The sequence below is a fragment of the Leopardus geoffroyi genome, chromosome E1 (genome assembly GCF_018350155.1).
Source record: "Leopardus geoffroyi isolate Oge1 chromosome E1, O.geoffroyi_Oge1_pat1.0, whole genome shotgun sequence".
NCBI classification, from domain to species: domain Eukaryota; kingdom Metazoa; phylum Chordata; class Mammalia; order Carnivora; family Felidae; genus Leopardus; species Leopardus geoffroyi.
Window position 1 is genome coordinate 47419362 of NC_059330.1, and position 24966 is coordinate 47444327.

Below are 24966 nucleotides of genomic sequence, written 5' to 3' on the forward strand. Positions count from 1 at the left end.
AACCATCCCAGCAACACATCTGTAGATCTCAATGCCGGAGCCCAAGCAGGGGGAGGGGACATTTATTAAATGCTTACTATGAACCAGAGACTATGCTAGTCATTTTCTTTGTTTATGTTTATCTTATTTTTGAGAGAGAGAGAGAGAGTGCAGAAGGGGCAGAGAGAGAGGGGAGACACAGAATCCGAAGCAGGCTCCAGGCTCTGAGCTGTCAGCACAGAGCCCGACACAGGGCTCGAACTTACGAACCGCGAGATCATGACCTGAGCTGAAATCGGAGGCTCAACTTGAGCCATCCAGGCGCCCTTGTCCTAGTCATTTTAGTGTCGTGCCTTTCACGTCATATCATCCCATCCCATCCTGCCATCTCTCCATCCACTCATTTGAAGATACAGTAATTGTTGGCCATGCAGCACAGCACAATGACTGTAATCACTTGGGAGGTGACTGGGAGCCAGGGTCCCTTATTACCTTGGGGTTGAGTCATTTTCACACGGAAAGAATGGGTGGGAATCCCCACCCGTAGGCTCTAGAGGTTATCTTTTGCATAGATCCCTCTACAACAAGCCTAATTGTTTCTCCTTTTATGGATGTTTTGCTTGGATGAGTCCTTCCTTTTGGGGCATGGAGCCATTTCCCAAGGACTTTTTCTTTTATAAAGTAGGCTTCACGCCCAGCTTGGAGCCCAATGAGGGGCTTGAACTCCAAGGCCCGGAGATCAAGACCTGAGCTGAGATCAAGAGTCGGAGGCTTATCCGACTGAGCCACCCAGGCATCCGAGCCCCAAGGACTTTTTCTATTCAGTCGGTGATCTAATGCCACAATCAGCAACTCTACTCCCGGCAGAGGCTTAGAATCTCTGGTTCCGAACTGTTATTTGGGGATTCATTTGCCTCCATTTTGTTTGACCTACTTGGTCTGGCCTTTCACCACCTGATCCAATTGGTAAGATTTGATCCTCTGGGCACTGAGCTCTGGGGGACCTCGTTCGTGCAAATTGCTGCAGCAGTTAAAATTTTTTTTTTTCCCTTTGAAAAATTAAAAAATGAAAACCTGTTCTCGAGGCTGGAGTTGGGCACTACTGTTTGCCTAGTAAAATTGGCTTTGCTTAAAACAGTGCAGTAGTTAGCTCCACATAATCAGGCCAAAAGAACAGAGGTGCTTTTAAGAACCGGCACGAGGTACGGTACTTTGTCAAGACTTGGTGACCTAGCTTTCTTTTGTTTGGAAGAAATGAGATCCCAAAGAGATTACCTATTTGTTCCTAGGGAAGGGAGCTCCTGATTATTGGTCTAAAAATGTGGTAGCCAGGGTTGCTGAGGGCTGGACTGCTGTTGAATGCCTTTTCACTTCTAAAAGTTCCTGTTCATTAACAAAATATTATTGCTGTTGAAACGGCTGAAGCCCGCTTGTTCATGAAAGGGATGGCGGAGGGAGAGAAACAGGCTGGTGGAGTTGGGAGAATCACCAACCCGTTGGCATCCAGAAGCCCGGCCTCACCATCCCCTGGAGGAGTTAGACTCTCAGGAGAGGTCACAAATGGAGTCCCACTGCATGGTGGCTGGTGACCCCTGCTGTGAAGGCCCTCTGCTACTTGCAGAATAAAATCCAAATTCCTTAGCTTGGCATTCAAGGCTCTTCTTCCCTTCTGACTCAGTCAGTTATTCACTGACCCCTGAATAGGCACGGGGATTATTACTGCCTCTGCCCTCAATACACTGCTCTTCAACCTCACTCATCGTCAAAATTCAGTTTGCTCCCACACACGTGTGGATCAGAGGGTAATTTTTAAAAATATTTTTTAATGTTTATGTATCTTCGAGAGACAGAGACACAGAGCTTGAGTGGGGGAGGGGCAGAGAGAGACAGGGAGACACAGAATCTGAAGCAGGCTCCAGGCTCTGGGCTGATGTAGGTCTCAAACTCGCGAACCATGAGATCATGACCTGAGCTGAAGTCGGGACGCTTACCTGACTGAGCCATCCAGGCACCCTTCTATTTTTTTTTTATTTGAGAGTGAGAGAGAGAAAGAGAGAGAGAGAAAGCAAGTGGGAGAGAGGGGCAGAGGGAAAAGAGAGAATCTTAAGCAGGCTCTATGTCTAGGGCAGAGCCCAATGCAGGGCTCGATCCCATGACCCTGGGATCGTGACCTGAGCCGAAATCGAGAGTCAGACGCTCCACTGACTGAGCGAGCCACCCAGGTGCCCCATAATCTGCGGCAACATTATTAGAACAACACGGAAAAGATAGCACGTGAGATGCTTCCTACAGTACTATCCCTGCAAGAGAATGGAAAGCCCTGTCAAATGTCCAGCAAACGACGAATGGCACGAGAACGGAGGAACCACACACTGGCACGTCATACAGCCCTTACAAAACCTGCTAGGGACACGTGCGCTGCCACAAACAGGTGGCAAGCTTCTATTGTTCGTGAAAACGTACATGTTGCAAACGGTACAGTGTGGTGTCGTTGCACAGGGTGGGCTTATTTTCATAAAATAACGTCACTTATGTATTATGGTTAAGTATACACATCAGAAACACCGACTTTAACTACAGCTATCTCTAGGACGAGACATCACAGGACATTTGTCTTTTCAATGTTATATATTCCTATGCCGTTTTTTTTGCTTTTGGTGGTGGTGGTTGTTGTTGTCGTTTACAAGGACCACATCTTACTTTGTGAACAAAGAGGAAAGAACATCATTTTTGAAAGGTCCCGCTCAGATCCCACCATTCCTCTAAAGCCTGTCTTGATCGCTTCTGTTTAGAGAGCTGCCCCCTCCTTGAAATCCTGTAGTGATGACGGAACAGAGTTTCAGGGGAGTAAACCTCAGCTGCGAAGCCTCCTGGTCCGCGGCCTCCTGCTGCTCCTTACTTAGCCTTTTATGTTGTGATACCTGGATTACAGGCTTCTTAAAAGTGAGGGTGTCCCACTTTTTCCCTTTACATCTGCTGCTCTGGCCACTTCCAGAACTCCCCCATTTGGAGACATTTGGAGACAATTGGAGACAAGTGAAAATTTTTACCACCCTAAATCGCCAACATGAGGACCAAAATGAGAAGACTTTAATCTGAGGGAGCCGAGCAGTTTGGACGAAGCACTTTGTACGGAAGGGTAGAGCGAAGCGTGACAATATTTACTCATTTGGTCCCCCGGTTCCCTTTCCGCAGCCCGTCGGACTTAGCAAACAGCATTTAATCTCTCACCCTGGGCGGTTATTGGAAGAGTTAGATGTTTCTCTCTTTGTTCTGTTCTTTTCCCTTAAGAGAGAATTCAACGGGTGTTTAGATCGGTGTGACCAATGAACGGGCTACCAGTCCAAGAAGATTCTAGAATCCAGGGGCTTACAGACTGAGTTCAAAGGAGTCCCCTTAGGCATCCAGCTCAAGGGGAATGGTCTCAAATTCTAGCTAAAACCTCCCTGGTACTGTCCTAATTCTATTACACCACTTCAGGAGTCCATGGTTTTGGGCAGCATCACTCACATGAGCCCTTCCCAGCGCCCGAGTTCCAAACATTGTAAATTTCTCCATTAAAATTATTATGCTCTAGGGGCGCCTGGATGGCTCAGTCGGTTAAGCGTCCAACTGCAGCTCAGGTCATGATTTTGTAGTTCATGAGTTTGAGCCCTGCGTCGGGCTCTGTGCTGACAGCTCAGAGCCTGGAGCCTGCTTCGGATTCTGTGTCTCCCTCTCTCTCTCTCTCTGCCCCTCTCCCACTCGCACTCTGTCTCTCTCAAAAATAAATAAACAGTTTTAAAAAAATTAAAAAAAAAACTATTATGCTCTAGCGGGACCTGGGTAGCTTAGTCAGTTAAGTGTCCAACTTCAGCTTAGGTCATGATCTCACGATTCGCGGTTTCGAGCCCCCATCAGGCTCCCCACTGGCTCCCGCCCCAGATTCTTGCTCTCTCCTCTCTCTCTGCTCATCCTCTGCTCGTGCTCTCTCTCTCTCAAAATTAAAAAAAAATTTTTTTTTAATTATTATGCTCTCTTTATCACTGGTAAGATGGGGACTTCTTTTACGTCCGTGTAAATAAAGGGAAAGAGGAATTTCTGTCATTAAAAAAATTTTTTTTATTTTTTATTTAAAAAAATATTTTTAACGTTTATTTTTTGAGAGACACAGACAGAGCATTAGCAGGGGAGGGGCAGAGAGAGAGAGGGAGTCACAGGCTCTAAAGGGGGCTCCAGGCTCCGAGCTGTTAGCAAAGAACCCAAAATGAGCCTGGAACTCATGAATTGTGAGATCACGACCTGAGCCAAAGTCAGACACTCAACTGACTGAGCCACCCAGGCGCCCCGGAATTTCTGTCATTTAAAAAAAAAACGATCAAGTTCAAAGGCAGAGACTAGACACAATCATGGTCTCTGTAGCCTCAGTGCCCAGCACAGAGCCTGGCACAGAGTAGGCCCTTAGTGAATGCAAACTAAAAAAATTCACTAAGGAGTCTTGCTACTAGGAGCACCTGGGTGGCTCAGCTGGTTATGTTTAAGTTTCTAACTCTTTTTTTTTTATTAATTTTTTTTAACGTTTTTATTTACTTTTGACACAGAGAGAGACAGAGCATGAACGGGGAGGGGCAGAGAGAGAGGGAGACACAGAATCGGAAGCAGGCTCCGGGCTCTGAGCCATCAGCCCAGAGCCCGACGCAGGGCTCGAACTCACGGACCGCGAGATCGTGACCTGAGTGAAGTCGGATGCTTAACCGACTGAACCACCCAGGCGCCCCTAACTCTTTTTATTTAATGTTTATTTATTTTTGACAGGGAGAGACAGAGTGTGAGTGGGGGAGGGGCAGAGAGAGAGAGAGAGAGAGAGAGAGAGAGACACAGAATCCGAAGCAGGCTCCAGGCTCCGAGCTGTCAGCACAGAGCCCAACGAACCCATGAACTGTGAGATCATGACCTGAGCCGAAGTCGGACGCTTAACCAATTGAGCCACCCAGGCGACCCTAGGTGTCTGACTCTTGATCTCAGCTCAGGTCTTGATCTCAGGGTCATGAATTCAAGCTCTGTGTTGGGCTCTATGCTGGGTGTGGAGCCTACTTAAGAAAGAAAGAGAGAAAGAAAGAAAGAAAGAAAGAAAGAAAGAAAGAAAGAAAGGAAGGAAGGAAGGAAGGAAGGAAGGAAGGAAGGAAGGAAGGAAGGAAGGAAGGAAGGAAGGAAGGAAGGAAGGAAGGAAGGAAGGAAGGAAGGAAGGAAGGAAGAAAGAAGAGTCTTGCTACTACTGCTTTTACTAAATTTCCTTTCCTTGGATTGGTCTACAACACGGTTTCTCGACTTAGCCACTCTCGGTGTTTGGGGCCGTCCTGTGCATTTGTAGGACGTTTAGCAGCGTATCCGGCCTTTCCACCCACTAGACACCATAAGGACCCTACTCCCCGCAAGTGGTGACAATCAAAAATATCTCCAGACAGTGGCAGATGTCCCCTGACAGGAAAAATTGCCCCTCTGTGTGAGACAATGGTCTAGAGGCTCCCCTCTTTGCTTCACATAAATCAATGAAGATTAAAAACAACAACAACAACAAGTAAAAACAAAGCACAAAAAAGTCCTCTATGTATAAACTTAGCTCCAGCAGGTAATTACGTTCCCTGCTCCTTTCTACGCAAGGCATGTCTGAACATTTAGAAGCATATGCCCATATGCCACCCCCCCCAACATTTGTGTCCCTGGTGGAGAGCTGTGGGGGGGCAGCAGCACCCTGGAGGCCAACACAGACATCACCGTCTCTGGTCAATCAAGGACACAGAGCGCGGAATCTACCTTAAGCCAACACAACACCAACGGCCTCCGAGCTAGAGCTCTCTAAGCTTGACTCTGGGAATTAGCCGGGCCGGACCAGTCCCGTAGGCTGGGTGTTGAGATGTGTTCCTGCGCCCCCAAACTGCCAACTCAGCTCTGCAGGCCCGGGCTCCCTGCCTGTGTCCTCCGCAGGCACGCTTTTGACGTATTGTACGGAGTTCCTCATTCCTGGGCTGGGATCTTCACCTTGAAGCCTTGGCAGAGCATGAGAGGGATGGGATGGAAATCTTGGCAGAGGAAAGAACCCACGTATCAAGTGCCTGACAAGCACAACCTGTTTGGATTTTGGCTTCACTTCCCCTCTCCTGCTTTGGGGGGTGCTAATGTGACTTGGTGAAAGAGCTTTACGATTGATGGGGGCGGGGCCTTGGTGGGGCTGTGCCGAGGTGAATGGAGGTGCTCCCTGTTTCTGGGAAATCACGCTGTTTTGTTTTGTTTTGTTTTGTTTGCAGAGTCTTGCAATGGTCATGAGAACAAAACCTGAGGCTAAGAGGCTCTTGGGGGTTGAAGCTCAGCCCCTTGGTGTGGCGAGGAGACAGTTGTCACCTGATCCGAGTCTCCAGAGTGTCCTTCTCAATCTCTGGTGAGTGGTGGCACAAGGCTCCGCCAGGCGGAGGGCACCCAGTGGAAAATTCCCAGCTCCAGTCACCTTAACGAAGAGAGGCACTCTCGCCTCTCCTGTGGCTCGGAGGTTTCCAGGGAGAAACGGGAGGAGGAAAGCAAATGCTTCAGGCCGCTGCCTCGGCCTGGACAGTGGTGCGTGTGACCGGAGCTGGGAGGAGACGGGTGACCCACATAGCCCTGGTCCGAAGGCATAAGCATCAAAAATCGCAGAACGGAGTCGGCCCACGAGCGCCTGAGCTTTCTCCGTGGAAAACGTGCTCCTATTTATGATGCTGACACAGCCAACTCGGCTGCCCCGGCTTTCACTTATTCATTCAACAACCGTCTCGTAAGCGTCTGCCACGTGCTGGCCGTGGACTAGCTGGGCAGGTACGGTGATGGGAGAAGACGGCTCTTGTTTTCGCGGGTGGGGTGGGGTGCCCAGGAAAGGCCCCAGTGGAGAAGTTCGCCAGCTGAGTGGCGCAGAGGTGGGGAGGACCGGGGAGTGGAGAGGGCGGAGGGCCCTGCTAAGGCACGGGGCTTCCTCCCAGCCAGTGAGGGGGTCTGAAGCAGAGAATGACAAGGTCATTTTAGAGGAAAGCTCTTGCGGTGGGGAGGAGGATGTGAATTATTTAGGGTGCCCAGTGGAAACGTATTTGGAAGTGGTTTGTTTTCCGAATCGGCTCCTTCCCTTGTCCCCAGCCCCTGGCTGATGACACACAACCAAATGAGCCTAGGACACTCCCTTCTCTCCCTTCAGGTGGGTTCCTATGCGGTCTGGAGCCTGGAAGCGGAATGATGTGGGGTTGGCGTCACGAGGGAGACCCACGGAGCATACTTTCCCTAAGATTTTGTTGGGGGCTCCCGATTATGCCTCTTCCTTTGTGGTCTAACTGCTAGGGCAAGTGAGGAAGCATTCCGCCTGCAGTGTAGGCCAGGGATCCTCCGGGAAGGGGTACCTGGTGGGAAAGCGTGCAGGGCTGAGCGCTCTGGAGCCCCTTTCTTCCACAGCCGCTAAGAAATCCTGAGACTCCGGGACAGGCAGGGCTGGCTCTGCGTGGGAGCCAGAGTGGCAGGGTGGGAGAGCTGGATCCCAAGTTCCGTTCATCTCCAGTGACCATTTCCTCTAGGGCAGGGTTTCCCTAGGGTGTCACTAGCCTCGGCACGAGTGACATTTGGGGCCAGGTAATTCCCTGTTGGGGGCAGGGGGCACTGTCCTGTCCATTATGGTAACTTTAGCAGCATCTTTGTCCTCCACCCATCAGCTGCTGGTAGCGTCCCCAAGTTGGGACAATCAAAAATGTCTCCAGATACTGGAAGCATCCTTGTGGGGTGAACGCCCCCAGCTGACAGCCACCGCTCTATGGGACAGTATTCCATTCTTATCTTATCGGACCTCCCGGCAGTGCTCAGTGCAACGGGTCACTCGCTTCCTCCTGAAACTTCTATTCCTTCGTGCACTCTCCGTGTCTTCCTTCCAACTTTCTGCCCGGTTCTTTAGATTCCTGGGGACTCGCCATCTTCTTCCTGATCTCTACATGCAGCCCCCTCCCTCAATGCTGGTACTCAAACTCATTTCCTGCTTATACTTTATGCTTTCTCCCTCTCATTCATTCATCCCCAGGATTTTCCAAATATTCCCGCATCTGTCACCGGCCCAGATTTCTCTAGTCTACGCCCTAGACTCATTTCTCTGTGCTTTGGATGTCTCGTTGGCATCGCAGAATCCATCTATGTTTCTCAGAAATCCACTCTTCAACCCTGTCAACTTGTTGTCCGATCCATTAAACCTTAAGGTCATCCTGACACCTGCTTTTCTCTCGTCTTCACATCCAGTGCATGACCAATCCCGGCCCAATTCTATCTTCAAAATCGCCCCCAAAACCATCTGTTTCCAACCACACTAGTTCAAACCGCCACAGAAGGTGAAAAACCAATAATGCAGATAACTCCAATGGCCTCAGTGGTTTCCTGACTTCTGCTATGCTTCTCTCCAGTCCATTTTCCACCCAGAGACATCTTTCATAATTGTTTAAAATGTTTCTTTATTTATTTTTGAGACAGCACACACGAGCAGGGGAGGGGCAGAGAGAGAGAGGGAGGGAGGAAATCCCAAGGAGTCTCCACGCTGTCAGCGCCCAGCCCAACACAGGGCTCAATCTCACGAACCACGAGATCATGACCTGAACTGAAATGAAGAGTCTGATGCTTGACTGACTGAGCCGCCCAGGGGCCCCCAGAGCAATCTTTTAAAAGCACAGATCAGATCACATGATGCTTGGCTTTAATTTCTGCAAAGGCATTCCGTTGCACTTGAAGAAAATCTACGTGTCTTAACATGGCCCCATCCTCCTTTCCAATCTTCTTTGTGCCATTCACCCTTTTGTTCCTGCTGCTGCCATGTTGGCCTTCTTTCGCTCCCTCACGTGTGTCACCTCAGGACCTCCACACATGCTGTTATCTTCTCCTCTTACCTTCTCCTCCAGCTCTTTTCATTCTGCGGATCTCAGTATGTCATTTCTTCCAGAACATCTTTCCTGCTCTCATCCTCTCAGATTCAGTTTGCCCATCATGGTCTCTCCCGGCATGCTTCTTTATAGCACTTGTGACTTTTAACGCCATCTGTACTCACGTGATTCTCTATTGTCGGCTCCCCTGCCAGATTGGACGTGTCCTGAGGGAAGGGACTCTCAGCGTCTCTTCTGCTCACTGCCATGTCACCATCTTAATATTGCTATGTGACGCTCAGTGAGTGCTCGGTAAACATTGATTGGATGAATGACGAGTCACCTCTCGCTTCCCTGGCCAACCGCATCCAGAAAAGAATACTTTGTGACCAAGAGAAATGAATGACCGTGGAGAATGAAGAAAAAAGCTCCTTGAATGTCTGTGTAAACGAAAAGAAGCTTTCCAGAGACGGTTCTTGAGAGCACAAAGCACAAGGAGACGAATCGGGTACCCGCTGACTGGCAGTGAGACTTGTTGATTTCGTCATTAGCATTTTCCATATTTATCCTAAGACTTTCCACCAAATCAAGAGGGATCCCCGTGAGTCCCAGGCAGGATCACATCAAAGCAATCTAAGAGGCAGAGCTGAAATTAATTCAGTCTTCTGCCTTCCTGGAAGGCCTGAGCTCGCAAAGAGGGAGACGGCAGCCCCCCACCCGGGCCGAAGGAGCCACGGAAGTGACGGGACACAGCTTCCCCCGCTGTGCTGCGTGGTGCTCTAATGCGTCCCCGAAGCCCCGTACGTACTGGGGGACTTGATGTGAAACCGTAGAACATCCTCCGTATGATGAGACAAGGAGAGGCCACGTTTCTCCTCCTCCTCCGCAGGCCCAGTTACGCAGAGCGCATTTCACTGTTTTTCTGAAAATTCATGAGGGTGGTTGGCTGCACAGTGTTGGTGTCAGTGGATGACGCTACAAAGCTCAGCCTTGGAGGCCAACCGAGAGTAAGTCACATCAGCCTCTCCCCATCGTTTGAAGAAGGGACATCAGCCCTAGAGCTCTCACGCCCGCAATCAAACAGCTAAGCATTTGCTAAGGGCAGGTTAAGATCCCAAAATGTGGAGGCAAAAAAAAAAAAAAAAAAAAAAAAATCCAAAACCATACTGGGAGCCCAGTCGGTAGAACAGTGGAATTCATTTTTAACGGGTTTATTTATTATGTCTTAAATCAGCCTTAATGAATCTGAGGAAAGAGTCTCAAGGTCCATGTGTTACGGCTCAAGGACGAGTCTGGGGCCCTGAGTCCAAACATATTGTGATTGGCTGCCTGTTGCTAAACAACAGAAATAGCCCTGCATCTGCTGTCAGCGCAGGGCTGGGATGTTATTTACAAGGGGGGGGGGGTCACCCAAGTTCCGCCAGCAGCCATTAATAAAATACGAACGGGATATAAATGGCAACTCGCACCAACAGTAAAATCACAAGGTTGGATGGACTGAGGCATACGATGGATTCTAGTAGGGGGGAAGCTGTAGAAAAAGACATGCTCTTAGATTTACTCTCCATCAAGAATGGAAAAAAAGAGAAGCCCTCACGAAGGCACTTCCTGTTTTGAGAGCAAAGTTCTGTGTTAAGATGAGCTGTTTCCAGTTTCAGTATTCGCTCAGAGGATGGAGAGAGCATTTTCTTTGTGTCACACCCCAAAGATACAAATAAAACCCAGCCCCTGCCGTCACAGAGCATGCAGATGGGGAGCCGGGCTGTGCAGGGCCTGGCAAAACAGGAAGTCACAGGTGACTGCTGTTTTTTTGGAGGCTGGTATGTTGGATGGTTTGGCCTAAGGGATATTTTGCTACCTGGAATGATGGCAGAGCTGGGGAGACAGGAAAACTAAACTGAAATGGAGTGGTGGCCAGGGCCCTGAGGAGTAGGAACTTAATTTTGAGACTCGTATCAAATAATCCAGCAAGATGTGAGACCAAATTGAATCAACACAGAGATGGATGAAAGTCTCCCGGTTTAGGACTTACTTAATAACTATCTGTTGAATGAATGAATGAATGAACGAACGAATGAATCTCTTCTATATATCATCCCACATTTACTGCTTACCTCAGATTCTTTGTAGTAACGTTCCGGAATTTCATCGCAGGCAATATCAATAAAGCAAACTTCTCTCTCTAGGTCTTTGGCCTCATTGTCAAAAATCTGAAAGGGCAGAGCAACATATCAAAAGTTAGTATCTCCAGGCGCCTATGGTTGGCGTGACTGCGCCCGAGGCAGAATAACACCCCACGGGGTATCTTCACATGGCTCAGTGCTCCTGGCTGGGGCTTTCTGCCGGCCTTGGCATGTGCAAGACTCATGAAAGGCTTTTTATTCGTCGCTTACATTTTGTCACATCAGAGGCAGGTGTAGCATCAATCACCGCCTGGCGAGGAGTAGAAGAAAAAGTGGTCTGTTTTTAGAAGTCCAAGAGTGAAGAAATAAATCTCTTCCAAAAATGAAGACTGCTGAGTTTTTTTTGGCAGTGAATCTGAACAGGGGGCGTGAAGAGGCTACAAAGGGTCTGGCTAGATAGAAGACCACAAGTGGCAACAGAGCCCAAGATTTAGGGAAGACAAATGTGTTTTGCTTTGTTTCATTTTCATGAAAAATGTTATATATGTTTACCTTCACAAACAACACATGCCCATGGCAGAAAAAAAAAAAACAAAACAAAACAGATAAACCAAAAGAAGAAAATAGAGACTGTCCACAATCTCATCACCCAGGAATAAACCCATGTATTACTTTTGTTTATTTAAGAACACGATTTCTTTGGGACACGAAGGAGTAAGAAGGGAGAGCTTGCGGAGAAATGGCGAGGGTTCCCTGATCGTCTGCTTTAGGTTCCAAAGGCCCAGAATGTCCATCACTTGCAATGAAATACGTAAGACAGCTACATATCTGGATATAAATTCTGGTGGAACAATGAAGTTCTTCTACTTTTCTCCCTTCTCATTTTTTCTAGCCTGAAGGGATGCTCTTCCCAGCCCTGCTGAAGGCTGGTAGACAGACTAAGTTTGCAAAACCACTTCATCCTTGGAAGACATTTTAGCTTTAGCTGTATCCCCACCTCACTGTTTGGCTAATTCCTGCCAGGGAAATCAACTGTGCCCGCTGATTAAATCTGATTCTTCAGAAGACAATGAAATATTTTGGCAGAACAGTGTGCCTAAGAACACTGACTTGACATGTGACACAAATTGGTGCCTATTAATAACATGATCTCCCACAGGACAGCCTCTGCAGGACCCTTTCCATGCTACACTCTCCTTTGTTGATTCGTGACTTGAAACTATTAGTCTTTTCCAAATGCTTTCCAATAATATCTGTGCTGGTATTTATCCTCCAAGTCTGATGTTTGCTCTGTCGTCTATTTTCTTCTAAAATGGTCGGGGACTGGACGTTTCGGATTTGTCCAAGGAGACTGACTGTCCAGTCTGACCTGAGGTGGCCACCACCTCTTCCTTAAAGGGAGAGAAGGACCGGTTCTCGGATCAGCTCTGGCTCCTTCCACTGCCACTTGAGGTCAAGTGCCTGGGGACACTCAAGAGTGTTCAGGAAGGACAGGTGGATGGCTTTGAAATGAAAGAGATTGTATGGAAACAAGTTCAAGTTTGAGTGGAGAAACAAATAAATGAAATACTGGGTGTCAGGTTGTTCTCATGGGTCTCCTTCCCTCCCCCTCTCTTCCTCTCTCTCCTCCCCCACCCCCTCTCTTTACCGAGTCTCTTTTAAGTGTGTGCCAAGAGAAGAAAGACCTGTGCCTCATTAAGAAAACAAAACAAAATGGAATACCCCAGAGGGAAATGAGCTTCTAGAGAGTAAATTACAAAAGAAGTTAGAGAGGTTTGACATTTATTGGTGGTAAAATTTATGGGACTGAAGGAAGGGGAAATAAACAGGGGTTAAGGGAGGTACTGACAGATTGTGTGGCTTTTCCTAATTTAATCCAAACATTTTTGATCACCTATCATACCAGTTATCACATTATTGCCCCTCAGCTGCGAATTAAGCCATTAGTTTCTGCTCTGAGATAACGCACTGGACCCTAGAAGCACGTCTTCTTTACAGCAGTTATGACGTTACGTTATTTACTGGAGGGACGCGGCAGGAGGAAGGGGGCTTCTCTTCCTGGTGTTGGATCTTCTCCTGCTGCAGAGTCCGTCAGTGGGGACATTCAGTGGCGTTCTGTCTCAATTGCACGCCGGGAGCGCATGGTTGCCTGGTGACCTTGCGGCCCTGGCCTTCACCTTGGCCCTCTGCATGTAGGACCATGCGTTCCAGGGTTTGCACTGGCTGTGGCACTCACCTCTACACCCCTGCCCAACAGTGTCATCTGACCAGTGCCCAGCGGGCTGTTTCCCAGTGCCTAGCGACCGTGGACCAGCCCTGGTCCAGGAAAACCTGCAAACTCCACCATTCAGTGGGTTATGACCACAGCCTTTCCAGTAAAGGCTGAGCCCCACAGCCATGGAGAAGGACCTCTTCCGAGTCTGTTCTTCCTTCTGTATTCTCCCTCAGCCTTGGGTACCCTTTGGGGTTCCCTTTACATCTTTATAGTTCCACCTATCAAAGTTTAACAATTCCTTATATTACACTCCCTCTATTCAAATTACCGTGTGCCTCCTGATCGAGCCCCGACTGACACACTGTGTATATAAATTGCTGTCCTCAGCTCTGTGGGCTACAAAGACAAGGAGGGCTGAGTCCCTGCCCTTACAGAGTTACCATTTACTAAGACCGATTAGGAAGCTATTTCGTAAGATGCAAGGCAGAATAAAGTATTTGCTACAATGAAAGAATAGACTATAAAGCCAGGGGGAGGAACCATTTAGTTAGCAATTATATTATCAGGGACTCCTGGGTGGCTCAGTCGGTTAAGCGTCCGACTTTGGCTCGGGTCATGATCTCACGGCTTGTGAGTTCAATCCCGGCGTAGGGCTCTGGGCTGACCCCTCGGAGCCTGGCGCCTGCTTCGGATTCTGTGTCTCCTTCTCTCTCTGCCTCTCCCCCACTCGTGCTCTCTCTCTCTCTCTCTCTCTCTCTCTCTCAAAAATAAATAAACATTAAAAACCAACCAACCAAACAACAAAAAACTACATTATCAGGACACTGAGAGAACTGAGATGAGAAAATTCTCATTTTTCAGATGAGAAAACCAAGGCTCAAGGAAGCAAAGAGCTTTGCCTGAGGTCACACAAGGGCTGGCAGAGAACCTCAGATTCAGGGCGAGCCTCCAGCCTTCACAACCAGACCCCTCCAGGGATAAAAAGCTGCCTTTCGGCACCCAGGCGGGAAGATAAATGTCAGTCAAAAGTGCTTCCTGCTTCTTCCCAGAAAGATGAAACTGGAGACTGCTTCCCCTCTCACTACTGACAAAATGTATGTCGTGAGCAACTGAGTTTGGGAACTCCCCTCAGGCTGGGAACTTTTCTGCTTTGTTGAATAGCAGAGATCGCCGCAGAATCTACTCGGCCGTCACTACCTTGACACTTAATTTACATCCGAAATACGGAGCACCATCACATCAGCACCATCAGTAATTGTTCCAGGGTGGGGTTCCCCAGCGCTCGAACATAGCCACAGAAATCACTTGAGGCTTGAGACTGAAACCTCTCTTCAGGCCTGAGGTTACAAAGAGTTCTAATTTTCAATAAATAATTAACCTCCCAATGATTAGAGATTTGGGGAGCTGCTCTTAGGCGCTCAATCAGTGCCCGCCGACTTAATGGATGGCATTAGCTTTTACTTCCCAAAGAGGAATCCACGGCAGGAATATCGCTTACTAATTGATCTTAGTTTCCTTTCGTGAGCAGTTCTACTGCCTTGGTCAGAAGCACCCTAACTTTCCGTAATTCTCAACAGAGGGCTCAATGTCCAGTGGGAACTTCACAGCATTCGCCGACAGGTCTTAGATTGGGCATCAGGTGAGCTGGATTTCAATGATCTCCTCTGTGTAACCTTGGGCAAGACCTTGTACCTCCTTGGGGTCTCTGTAGCCTCACCTGAAAATAAAAGCCTTCGTCAAACGGATGGGTACCAGGAAGCTGTGAAACATCCTGGGATCGTACCCCAAATGTGGCGAGGTGCGTTTTTCTGCAGCAAGCGATCAAGCACTTTCACTTGATCACTAAAGAGATATGCGGCCCCAGTGAGGTTGAGACCAAGAGATCCAGAGGACCACTAAGATTCTTTCCAGTTAAAACGTCTGTGATGTCGAGTGACCTCTGGGTCGTGTTGCATCTTGCTCTTTGGCCCATTCCTTCTCTGCCCCTTCACAGCCAGCTGCCTTGGGTCGTCCACAGGGGCGCTGAGGCGGAGAAATGGAACAGGCGGAGAAATGGATCACGACGACGGAGGGTAATCAGAGGCCACATGGGGGGGGGGGGGTGTGAAACGGTCGGATCTTCATGCTCAGTTTCAGGGCACAATCCAGAACTAATCCACCACTGTTACAGAGGCTTAGTCAGGCCCCAGAGGAAAACACCATGAGTAACTACTATTCATTTGGGTTTCCCCAGCAGCAGAAGTAGCTGCCAAAATTCTGGTCAAGCCATTGGCTCTCTCAGCGGGAATACGAGATCTGCTGAGATAGCTTTATGATGAGATGCATCTTGTTGATACATCAAGTCACCGCTCCGTCAGGCCCGCACCTAACACAGGTGCCGTGCACCTTGATGGTCTTGGGAACTTCTTGGGGAGAAGTTGTTCCCTTCTGAGATGGGAGCTGGGTTAGGGAGTTAATTGTGGCACTTTCCCTACATCCCCAAGAATAATGTTCCCATCTTTGGTTAATTACCAGAGACATGCCCGCCCACAGATCATTTGCAGCGGATATCAGTGCCAATCCGGTTGACTCTCCCGACCTTCTCTCACCCACCCACTAGGCAATGAGCGCTCAATAAACAAACTCTTTTTGATTTGAACTGAGCACTATGACAATGAGAAGGCAGATCTCCTGAGTAAATATTATCTTATAGATTCCAAACAAAAAGGGAGTGATTTCCCCTTTGTTGTAAAGTATTAGGAACATTAAGCATGAAGCATCTTTCAAATCTTAATATACTTTGACCTAGTAAGCTTAAGCTTTGAGAATTTATCTTAAGAATCTTAAATGAAGGAAAAGCTTCATGCACAAAGATTTTCATCCTGACATTATTGTAATGGCAAGAAAAAACAGAGAAAGGAAGCAAACAGCTTAAATATCCCAGTATGGGAGAATACCCATGAAAACTCCATTCTTAAAAATCATTTCCCCAGGAGAGTATAGATACATGGAGGTGGGTGGGACGGAGAAGGGAAGACACCCCATTTTTTTTAAAGATTTTATTTTATTTAAAAAAAAATTTTTTTTCAACGTTTATTTATTTTTGGGACAGAGAGAGACAGAGCATGAACGGGGGTGGGGCAGAGAGAGAGGGAGACACAGAATCGGAAACAGGCTCCAGGCTCTGAGCCCTCAGCCCAGAGCCCGACGCGGGGCTCGAACTCCCGGACCGCGAGATCGTGACCTGGCTGAAGTCGGACGCTTAACCGACTGCGCCACCCAGGCGCCCCTAAAGATTTTATTTTTAAGTAATCTCTACACTCAACATGGGGCTCGAACTCACAAACCTGAGGTCAAGCGTTGCATGCTCTGACTGAGCCAGCCAGCTGCCCTGAAATGCCCCCTATTTAATAGGAGTCATGTGGTCCTAACTCAGAAGGGAAAGGTACACTGACAAATATGAAATGCGTTTTAACAATGCACTAGATTTCTTCCTCAAACAGGGAGGGATGTCTTTCTAGATTTGGAATCTCTCTTGTTACAGTCCAGTGAGGGACAGCACTGGGTACAGTGGCTTTTCAGAAATCCACAAACCTGGGAGTCACAGATTCTGCATCCCTTTTCTCTATAATGGTAACTTTTGTGGTGTAAGATCCAAGTTTGTTTGTTTGTTTATTTACTTATTTATAAAGTAGGCTCTCTGCCCAACTTGGGGCTTAAACTCACAATCACGAGATCAAGAGTCGCATGCTCTGCTGGTTGAACCAGCCAGGTGCCCCTAAGATCCAAGTTTAGATTGGAACTATCTTTACTTGCCGCACAATTTTTCTGTAAACCTAAAACTGCCCTAAAAAATAAAGTCTATGATTTTTTTTTTTAATTGAAGAGGAAAAAAAAGATCCAAGCTTAGTAGCTGTGTGTATTTTATCTTCCTGCCATCAGCTGAAGCTATCAGTCCAAGGTGGAGGTGGGTGATTGGTAGGGATTTTGAGAAAAATTCACCAGTCATCTTGCTTTATGCTTCACATATGATTAAAGGGAAAAGAATCCCAGCTGAGCCACTGTTCTCTAACATCATCTTGCTGCACTTGGGAGGTCTCTGGGGAAGCAACTGATGGAAGACATACTAACAAAGAACAGGTTTAACAAGAAGGAGCCTTGGAGGCAGAATTACTGTTTTAACAATCCTTTCATTTTAATGCTCTCGATTTGCAAGATGGCCATTGGTTTGGTGGAGGGCAGGCAATGATGGTCCCTGGGTTAACACATTAGGCATAGGGGGCTAGAGTCTGATTCATGGTTTATTGATTGTTATCTGTCATCAGTACACCCAGTGGACAGAGCCTAAAATGCAATTATGGCTGGGATAAAATATAGTCCAAGTTATTGACAAAGCAAACCGTCATTTCGTTACCCCATCTTTACTGGTATTCTCACCAAGAACATTTTCACACCTACACAATTCAATGGTGACTGTTTCATTAATATGTATACTCTGTGATCCAACCCAACTTATTTTCCAACTGCCATTCAGATAGAGATAAAAAAGCTTGGTCTTCTTTGGTCTTTTAAAAACACTGCATCCCCTTCCACTCCCCCACCTAGAATACAGAGTTGGGTAACTGTTATTTGTTCTAACGGTGCAATTACTTAAAAATGGTGCTCTGAAAAGAAGAAACTAGATGCACAGCAACTAAAAAATCAGTATTTTATTTTACTTTATTTATTTATTTATTTATTTACTTATTTATTTATTTATTTATTTATTTAGTTAGTTAGTTAGTTAGTTAGTTCTGAGAGAGAGCGAGAGAGACCAACCACAATTGGGCAGGGGCAGAAAGAGAAGCAGACAGAGAATCCCAAGCAGTCTCCATGCTGTCAGCACAGAGCCTGATGTGGGTCTCCATCTCACAAACCATGAGTTCGTGACCTGAGCCAAAATCAAGAGTCGGACACTTAACCAACTGAGCCATCCAGGCGCCCCAACTGACAAATATTTATGAAGCACCTGCTATGTGTTCAACACTATGACTTTTAGAATGTGTCCACTGTCAAGGGGGCTTGTGATTTTGGAGAGAAGACTAGATTGAATGCATGACTGAACCAACACCACCATATAAAATATAATCTATATGTTACTAAAGTACTGAGTACTAAAAGGTATGCTTCAGACAAGAGTATTCCAGTCCAAATTCAGCAAGGAGGAAACTCAGCAATGGCCCATGGTAGTCTGGGCTCAGGATCATTATTTAACCAGCGAGGATGATTCAAAAGATTGGCCATTTTGGTGTGGCATGGAAAGAAGCCCCTCCATGTGCCTGCACAGTGTGGTCCAGAGACACCTGAAGCTGGGATATAACTTATGGCTGCTGGAGTTTCTGTCTAGGGGGCCTCAGAGAACTGTCTACCAGTGCTGGGGGTGTTGGGGTAAGTGATGACCCCAGACTCACTTCTGAACCGACCGTGGTTTTGGAGCCGAATTGGAGCCCCATATGGTAATAGCATGGGAAGTGAATTGCATTGACTTAATTCTCATCAAATGCTCCACTGGCCATTGGGTTTAGGGGGTATTAAGGCTGAGTAAAGGAAACTCATCTATCAGGGTTAGGCCAGTTTGTCTTAGCTACTGGGTAAACTTCAGTGCTTCCCCAGAGAATGTTCCCTGGTGGACAATATCATTAGGCTTTTCAGCACAGAATGGAAAACTGTTTTCCCAAAGCCAGCGGGAGTAGCAAAGCAAACTGAAGGCAAAGGTTTCCACCCACAAGTGTCTGAGAAAATTCTGTCTTCAATGAGGTGGTAATGATGTGTGCAGAGCTGCAGGAGGGGTGGAGAGGGGTGAGGGATGGGGCAGGGGAGCTCCAAAGAACGCCTCTGTGAATCTCAGCAGACCTTTCTAGTTGCACCATTTTCTTTTCTTTACACTGCCCTCTCTCCTTTAATTGCCAGCTCACTTACCTTCGAGCGTATTGGGTTTGAGTTTTAAGGGGCTTTACGTAGACAATCGGACGAAGGGTCTCTCAGAGGGACTCTTCTCTTTGCTGGTAAACTGGGGAAAATATTGTCATGACCCAGCAACCCTATAGTGTCTTAGAACTGGGGAGGGGCCACTGAGTTAGGGGAGGATGGGGCAGGGACAAATAAAGCTCTGGGTGGTGGGAGACAGCTTAGATCAGAGACGAAGATGGGTGGTGGACAAGTGGCTTCCCTCAGCATCATCTGTGGGTATTCTGCATGTTACCTACAGGTCCCTGGACAGTAACCAAGGGAAGCTGGCAAGCACTTGGGTAAGGCCAGGGCTCCCAAGAGGGCTGTAGAGTTTCTAACAGAGGGAGGACCACTCCCACCTTGGAGAGGAATAAGGATGCGAGTGGGGGTCCTTGGGAGGCCAGGAAGCAGGGGTAGAAAAGAACACCACCCGGTGAGCCATCTTGAGGGAGCCGATTCAAAAAAGTGGGGCATTCGTGGTGCCAGCAACAGGGGCTTGCCTGTTTCCTACATGAGTTACTGAATACGTTTCTCTATATTAGTTCAAATTAATTAAACTCCTAAACAGATCTCTCTGCCAAAAAGGCTTCCAAGATAGGTGCCTGGAGAAAGTTCAATGCAATGGTCATTCCCAGTTTGAGCACACAGAAACAATGGGTACGACTCCCAGATCGCTCAGTCTGGCCCCTTCACGGCTGAACTAGCACAGAAGGCACACCACACCCCTCCAGAGTTGTTTTGGTTTTTTTTCTTAAAAAAAAAAAAAAAAGTCTCAGGAAGTAGATGTTTTTAGTTAGAAGAAGAATCAAGTACAAAGAAGAAATTAGCAACCACCCAGAAGATGTTACCCATATCTTAATCCCCTAGTCTTTCTAGCACGGGACAGACACAATTTTGAAAAACCAACTTTATGCAAAATCCAGTGCCATTCCATCATTCACAAAAAATAAATGACAACTCAATATCTCAGCAAGAGATGTTGATCCTTGTTTTTTTCACGTTAGACTCCCTGCCCCTGAAACAACCTTTTAAAAATGTTTTTTGGGGGGCCATACAGTTCTATCAATTTTAACACGTGGATGTGTTCCTGGAACCACCACTACAATTAAGATACAGAACAGTTTGAGCAGCCCAAAAAACTAATTTATAGTCACACCCTCCCCAGGCCTCAACCCCTGGCAAACACTGATGTGTTCTCCATCCCTTCAGGTTTTTGTTTTTTTTTTTCTTTTTAAGAATGTTATACAAACGGAATCCTATAGGTTTTAACCCTTTGAAACTGGCTCCTTTCACTCAGTATAATGCCTTTGAGATTCATCCAGGTGTGGCGCAAATCAAAGTTGTGGCACAAATCATTCCTTTTTATTGCTAAGCAGTATTCCATCGTGTGGACGCACAACAATTTGTTGATCAATCCTCCTGTTTCTAGCCTGGGGCAATTATGAACGGAGCTGCTGGCATTTGTGGACGGGCTTTTGTGTGAATGCATATTTTCATTTCTCTAGGGTACGTACCCAGAAGTGCGATGGCAGGGTGGTAAGGTTTCTGCAGAAGCAGATGTTATCAACACCCCCGTAGTGGATTCAGATTCACAGCATGCCCAGAAACCTCTGAATGTGACCTTATTTGGAAATGGAGTCTATGCAAATAGAATTAGTTAAGGATTGCTATGGACTGATATTTGTGATTCCACCGTTCCTGGCCCAAAACTCCTTGTTGAAACCTAATGCCCCATGGGATGGTGTTAGGAGGTGGGCTTTGGGGAAGTGATTCGGTCATGAGGGTGGGGCCCTCATAAACGGACGAGTGCTCTGCAAAAAAGACCCCACAACGCTCCCTAGACTCTTCTACCGCGTGAGCTTACAGGAAGAAGCTGCGGCCTGCACCTCAGAGCTCAACCTAACGGTTGGGTTCTGAACCCACTCTTACCCTGGATCTCCTGCCTCCAGACCGTGAAATGAATTTCTGTTGTTTATAAAGTTCCTAGTCCGTGGAACGAAAATGATCCTGGATTTAGGATGGCCCCTAAATCCCGTTGACTAGTGAGACAGAGAAACACACGAGGAGATCATATAAAGCCAGGCAGAGATAGAAGTGATGCTGTTGCAAACCAGGGAATGCCTGGAGCCACCAGAAGCTGGAAGAAGCAAGGAAAAAGTGGCCTGTGGTGATCTCGGACAATGGTTCACTCTTCACTTGACCCTGAAGACCAGACAAAAATCATGCAAGTCAAGAAGTTCAAATCTTCGTGTTCGCTTTAAGAACACACGTGAAACTGCCCAGGCCCTCGCGGAGTATGCATCTCCGAAAAGCCACCAATATCTGAAAGATGTCACTTCACAGAAGCAGTGTGTGGCACTTTGTCACTACAACTGGCGGAGCCGGTAGGCGTGCCCAGACCAAAGAGTGGGGCTCGGACACAGGGTCGGTGGCCCAAAAGGAGGGCTGAATTTTTAGTGCACCTGCTTAAAAATGCAGAGAGTCATGCTGAACTTAAGGGTTTAGATGTAGAATCTCTGGTCATTGAGCACATCCTGGTGAACAAAGCCCCCAAGATGTGGCATAGAATTTACAGGGCTCACGGTCGGATTAATCCATATATGAGCTCTTCCTGCCATACGGAGACGATCCCTACCGAAAAAGAGCAGATTGTTCCTAAACCAGAAGAGGAAGTTGCACAGAAGAAAAAGATATCCCAGAAGAAACTGAAGAAACAAACTTATGACCCGGGAGTAAATTCTGCGTAAAATAAACGCAAATAAAAGTAACAAAAAGAAAAAAAAAAAAAAAAAAAAGAAGCAAGGAAAGATTCTTCCCCAGAACCTTCATAAGGGAGCAAGGCCTTGGCCCACGCTTTGATCCCAGACTTCTGGACTCCATAACTGTGAGGGAATACATTTCTGCTGTAATCTTAAGCCACCCAGTCTGTGGTCATTGGTTATGGCTGCCCTAGGACACTAATACAAGTGTCCGCTCTTTGGGGAGGGAGTGGGGGGAAGGGGTAGATCTCTTTCCTTTCTCAAGTTCAAGATGAAACTCCCTGGAGTTGAAAAAGCTGGCTTTCCAAGAGGCCTCGCTGTTCTGAACTTCCATGACTGAAGGCAATCAGGCCTTCTTTGTTCTGTTATTAGATGTGTGCGGTCAGTAGAAAAAGGTTAGAAAATGAAAAGCAAATCTGAGCACAGGAAGTGTGGACTTCAGACTAGTGACAAAGACTCACCCCCTTTCACCCAACTTTCACCCTTGGGTCCTCTTTTTGACTAGGCCTCACCTCGGTCTCTGTTCTTGGAGGGTTTAGTCTTTTTGTTTAGCAAGAAGCCTGTTGGGTACGTTTCGGGAGAAATCTCCTACTCTTGCTATCACCCTGGCTTGCCTTCAGCGAGAATCCCCCTTCCATTCACTGACCCCCATCCTGCTCCTTGGCTGTCGATCCCCGCTAGTCCTTCTTGGGCTCACGGTGGAGCCCATCTCTCTCCCCTCCGACAAACACCCGTTCTAGAGGTCCCCCTGAATGAGGCTGCCTTACCATCTTTAACAAGTGTCAGGAGTAATTTTTTTCTTCAGCATTGGCCAGCGGAGGAGATTTTCCTTTTCCTTTCTCCACCCACCTCGAAGGTTGCAGAAAATTCAACAGGGACAGTAACCTGACGACAGCAGTACGGAAGAGACAAGGGCACTGCTCATCGGTGAAGTTCAAAATAAAAAGCTGTTGGTAAATGCACCTGGGGAATGAGGGCATCAGAGAGAAGAAACCGGGAAGGCTGCCTGGGAACGTGGCAGGGTGGAGATCTAAGGGTAAAAGAACCTAACAAAGCAGAAATGAATTCATAGTGTGATCCCTCTGAGAGAAAGGACACTTCTTTCTATTCCAGGGTATGTCTAGAAACAGCTCTGGCAAACCGGTGGAGGGCTGAGAACCACTCTGTGCCGTGACCTGAAGTCCCACGCAAGGAGCAACGGTGAACCCCAGCTCATTTGGGTGAGATGAAAATGTGAGGAAGAAGGTTCAACAGACAGTAATCAAAGTGACATAGTGACCGATGAGAAAAAGATTCTGACTGGAAAAACACCGTTCTAATAATGTGCTCCGGGTCATAGCAACTAATTAAGAAAAGGGCAGAAAAAGACATTCAAGCGATGCAGAAGGCCGTTCACAAGTGCTCGGACACAATTCATTTACTAAAAAGGCTTTAGTAGCACAAAAACGTTTCTAAGCTATGGTTCCCGGGGCAGCTGGAACAAGGCTCTTTTCATAAACTTGGGCTAATTTCGGCACAGAGCAGCCCCAATCCGAATTCTTCCTCTGGGCCACAGCCTCCTTTGGACACACAGACGGTGCCATGCGATCAGGCCAACACCGCACACGGGCACCTGGGTCGGTGGATGGTTTCCCCGCAGTATGATCAATAATGCTTCCTAAAATAGGTCTCAGAAGCTGAGCCTAAAATAGTTTCAATTTCTCCCAGTTCCTTCTTGTTTCAATTCACAGGGTGGTCTCTGGGAACTAGAGCTGATGGTTTTCTCTGAAGTTGACAAATTGGTATTTCGCCTGGAAGCCGCCACGGGCTCGCTTTGGGCCAGCCTTCAGGAGCCCCAGTGTTTGGGGGTTCGCCCCATCAAGGTGACTCTGATCCCCTGTCCTTCCCTGAACCTTTTTTTGAGCCTCAACAGTGAATCCTTTGCACAAAGTGGCAGAGTTCCTGACAGAGAAAAATGACTAGTACCTGCCTTTGCCCTCAGAAGCTACCAGCTTGGCCTCGAGGGAAGAGAATAAAAGCAGCGGAGACAGATGGCTTGCTGAAGCCCGCGTGGTGGGGTGGCCACACTGGGAAGTCAAGACACAATGGGGAGAGCTGGGAGACGGCTGCCAGCAGCTCAGCTCTAGAGGCCAGAGAGTTTCCGCCTCTTGTTCGCCAAACAAGCGCCCCTGAGGTACTTCAGGGCCTTGTGTCTCCTTCCAGCTCATTCCTGGCATGCCTCTCTGGGCCAAACAATGGAATGGGCATCAGCCCAAAACCGCTTCAGAATCATGATAGATTGCATCTACTGTCAGAAAAAACAAAATAAAGGAACAAATTGTTACATTCGCCTGGTAGGTTGTGTTTTGTTTGGTTTTCCCTTCTGCGGGATTGGTTCTAAATACCTCTCGAGGCAAAGTTGGGGAACTGTGCAAGGCCTTCTGGCTGAGCTCCACGGGCAGGCCCTAGGCAGCCAACCGGAAGGCTCCAGAAGGATTGCTCCAGGACTGGATAAGAGAGACATGGGCCAGCAGGTGGGAGACGGTTAGCTTCCCAAGCTCTTCCCAAGGTGGTGCATGATTGGGCCTGACGCCCCCAAAGGGGCACGTCGCTGCTGCTTTCCGTCGTTGGGCAGGGAGCACTTTGCCCTCTGCTGTGTCTTTCCTGCCCTGACAGGCCAGCGCAGGGGTCCACTTTGGACTGTCCGTGATGTCATTCCTGTAGTAACAACCTTTTCTCTTTTTTCCTTAGCATAATACTTCTTTATTATGGGAAACAGAGGAAGAAAATTCCATAGAGAGGTAATACAGCACCACAATGGCAAGCCCGGACCCCAGAGTCAGCAGACCTGGGTTTGTGGTCGGGGTCTACTGCTTGGCTGGGTGACCTGTAGCAGGACACTGAAGACAGCCAGACCTCATTTTTCTCATCCGTAAAGTAAAGCATCACCAGATCTTTCCTCTTGGGGTAGCAGTGAGGGATCAATGACATAAAGCAGGCAAAGCCTGCTTCATTTTGACCTGGCCTTGCTCTGTGAAAAAAAAGCCCACAAGGCTGACACT

At 47.6% G+C, this 24966-nt stretch overlaps 1 protein-coding gene, 1 long non-coding RNA gene and 1 pseudogene across 7 annotated transcripts in view; 2 read left to right on the plus strand and 1 right to left on the minus strand.

The window, feature by feature from the left end:
* Positions 1-24966, minus strand: part of PITPNC1 (phosphatidylinositol transfer protein cytoplasmic 1) — a 274238-nt gene that overhangs the window by 39439 nt on the left and 209833 nt on the right. For all 6 annotated transcript variants that reach the window (XM_045490739.1, XM_045490740.1, XM_045490738.1 and 3 more), the window contains one exon: positions 10976-11071. In XM_045490739.1, coding sequence (XP_045346695.1) covers positions 10976-11071 — 96 coding nt within the window. The remainder of the gene's footprint in view (positions 1-10975; positions 11072-24966) is intronic.
* On the plus strand, positions 6348-24248 carry LOC123604519. The gene is made up of 2 exons (XR_006715355.1): positions 6348-6804; positions 23039-24248. It is a non-coding gene; the product is annotated as an uncharacterized LOC123604519 (long non-coding RNA).
* On the plus strand, positions 21350-21934 carry LOC123604518 (annotated as a pseudogene).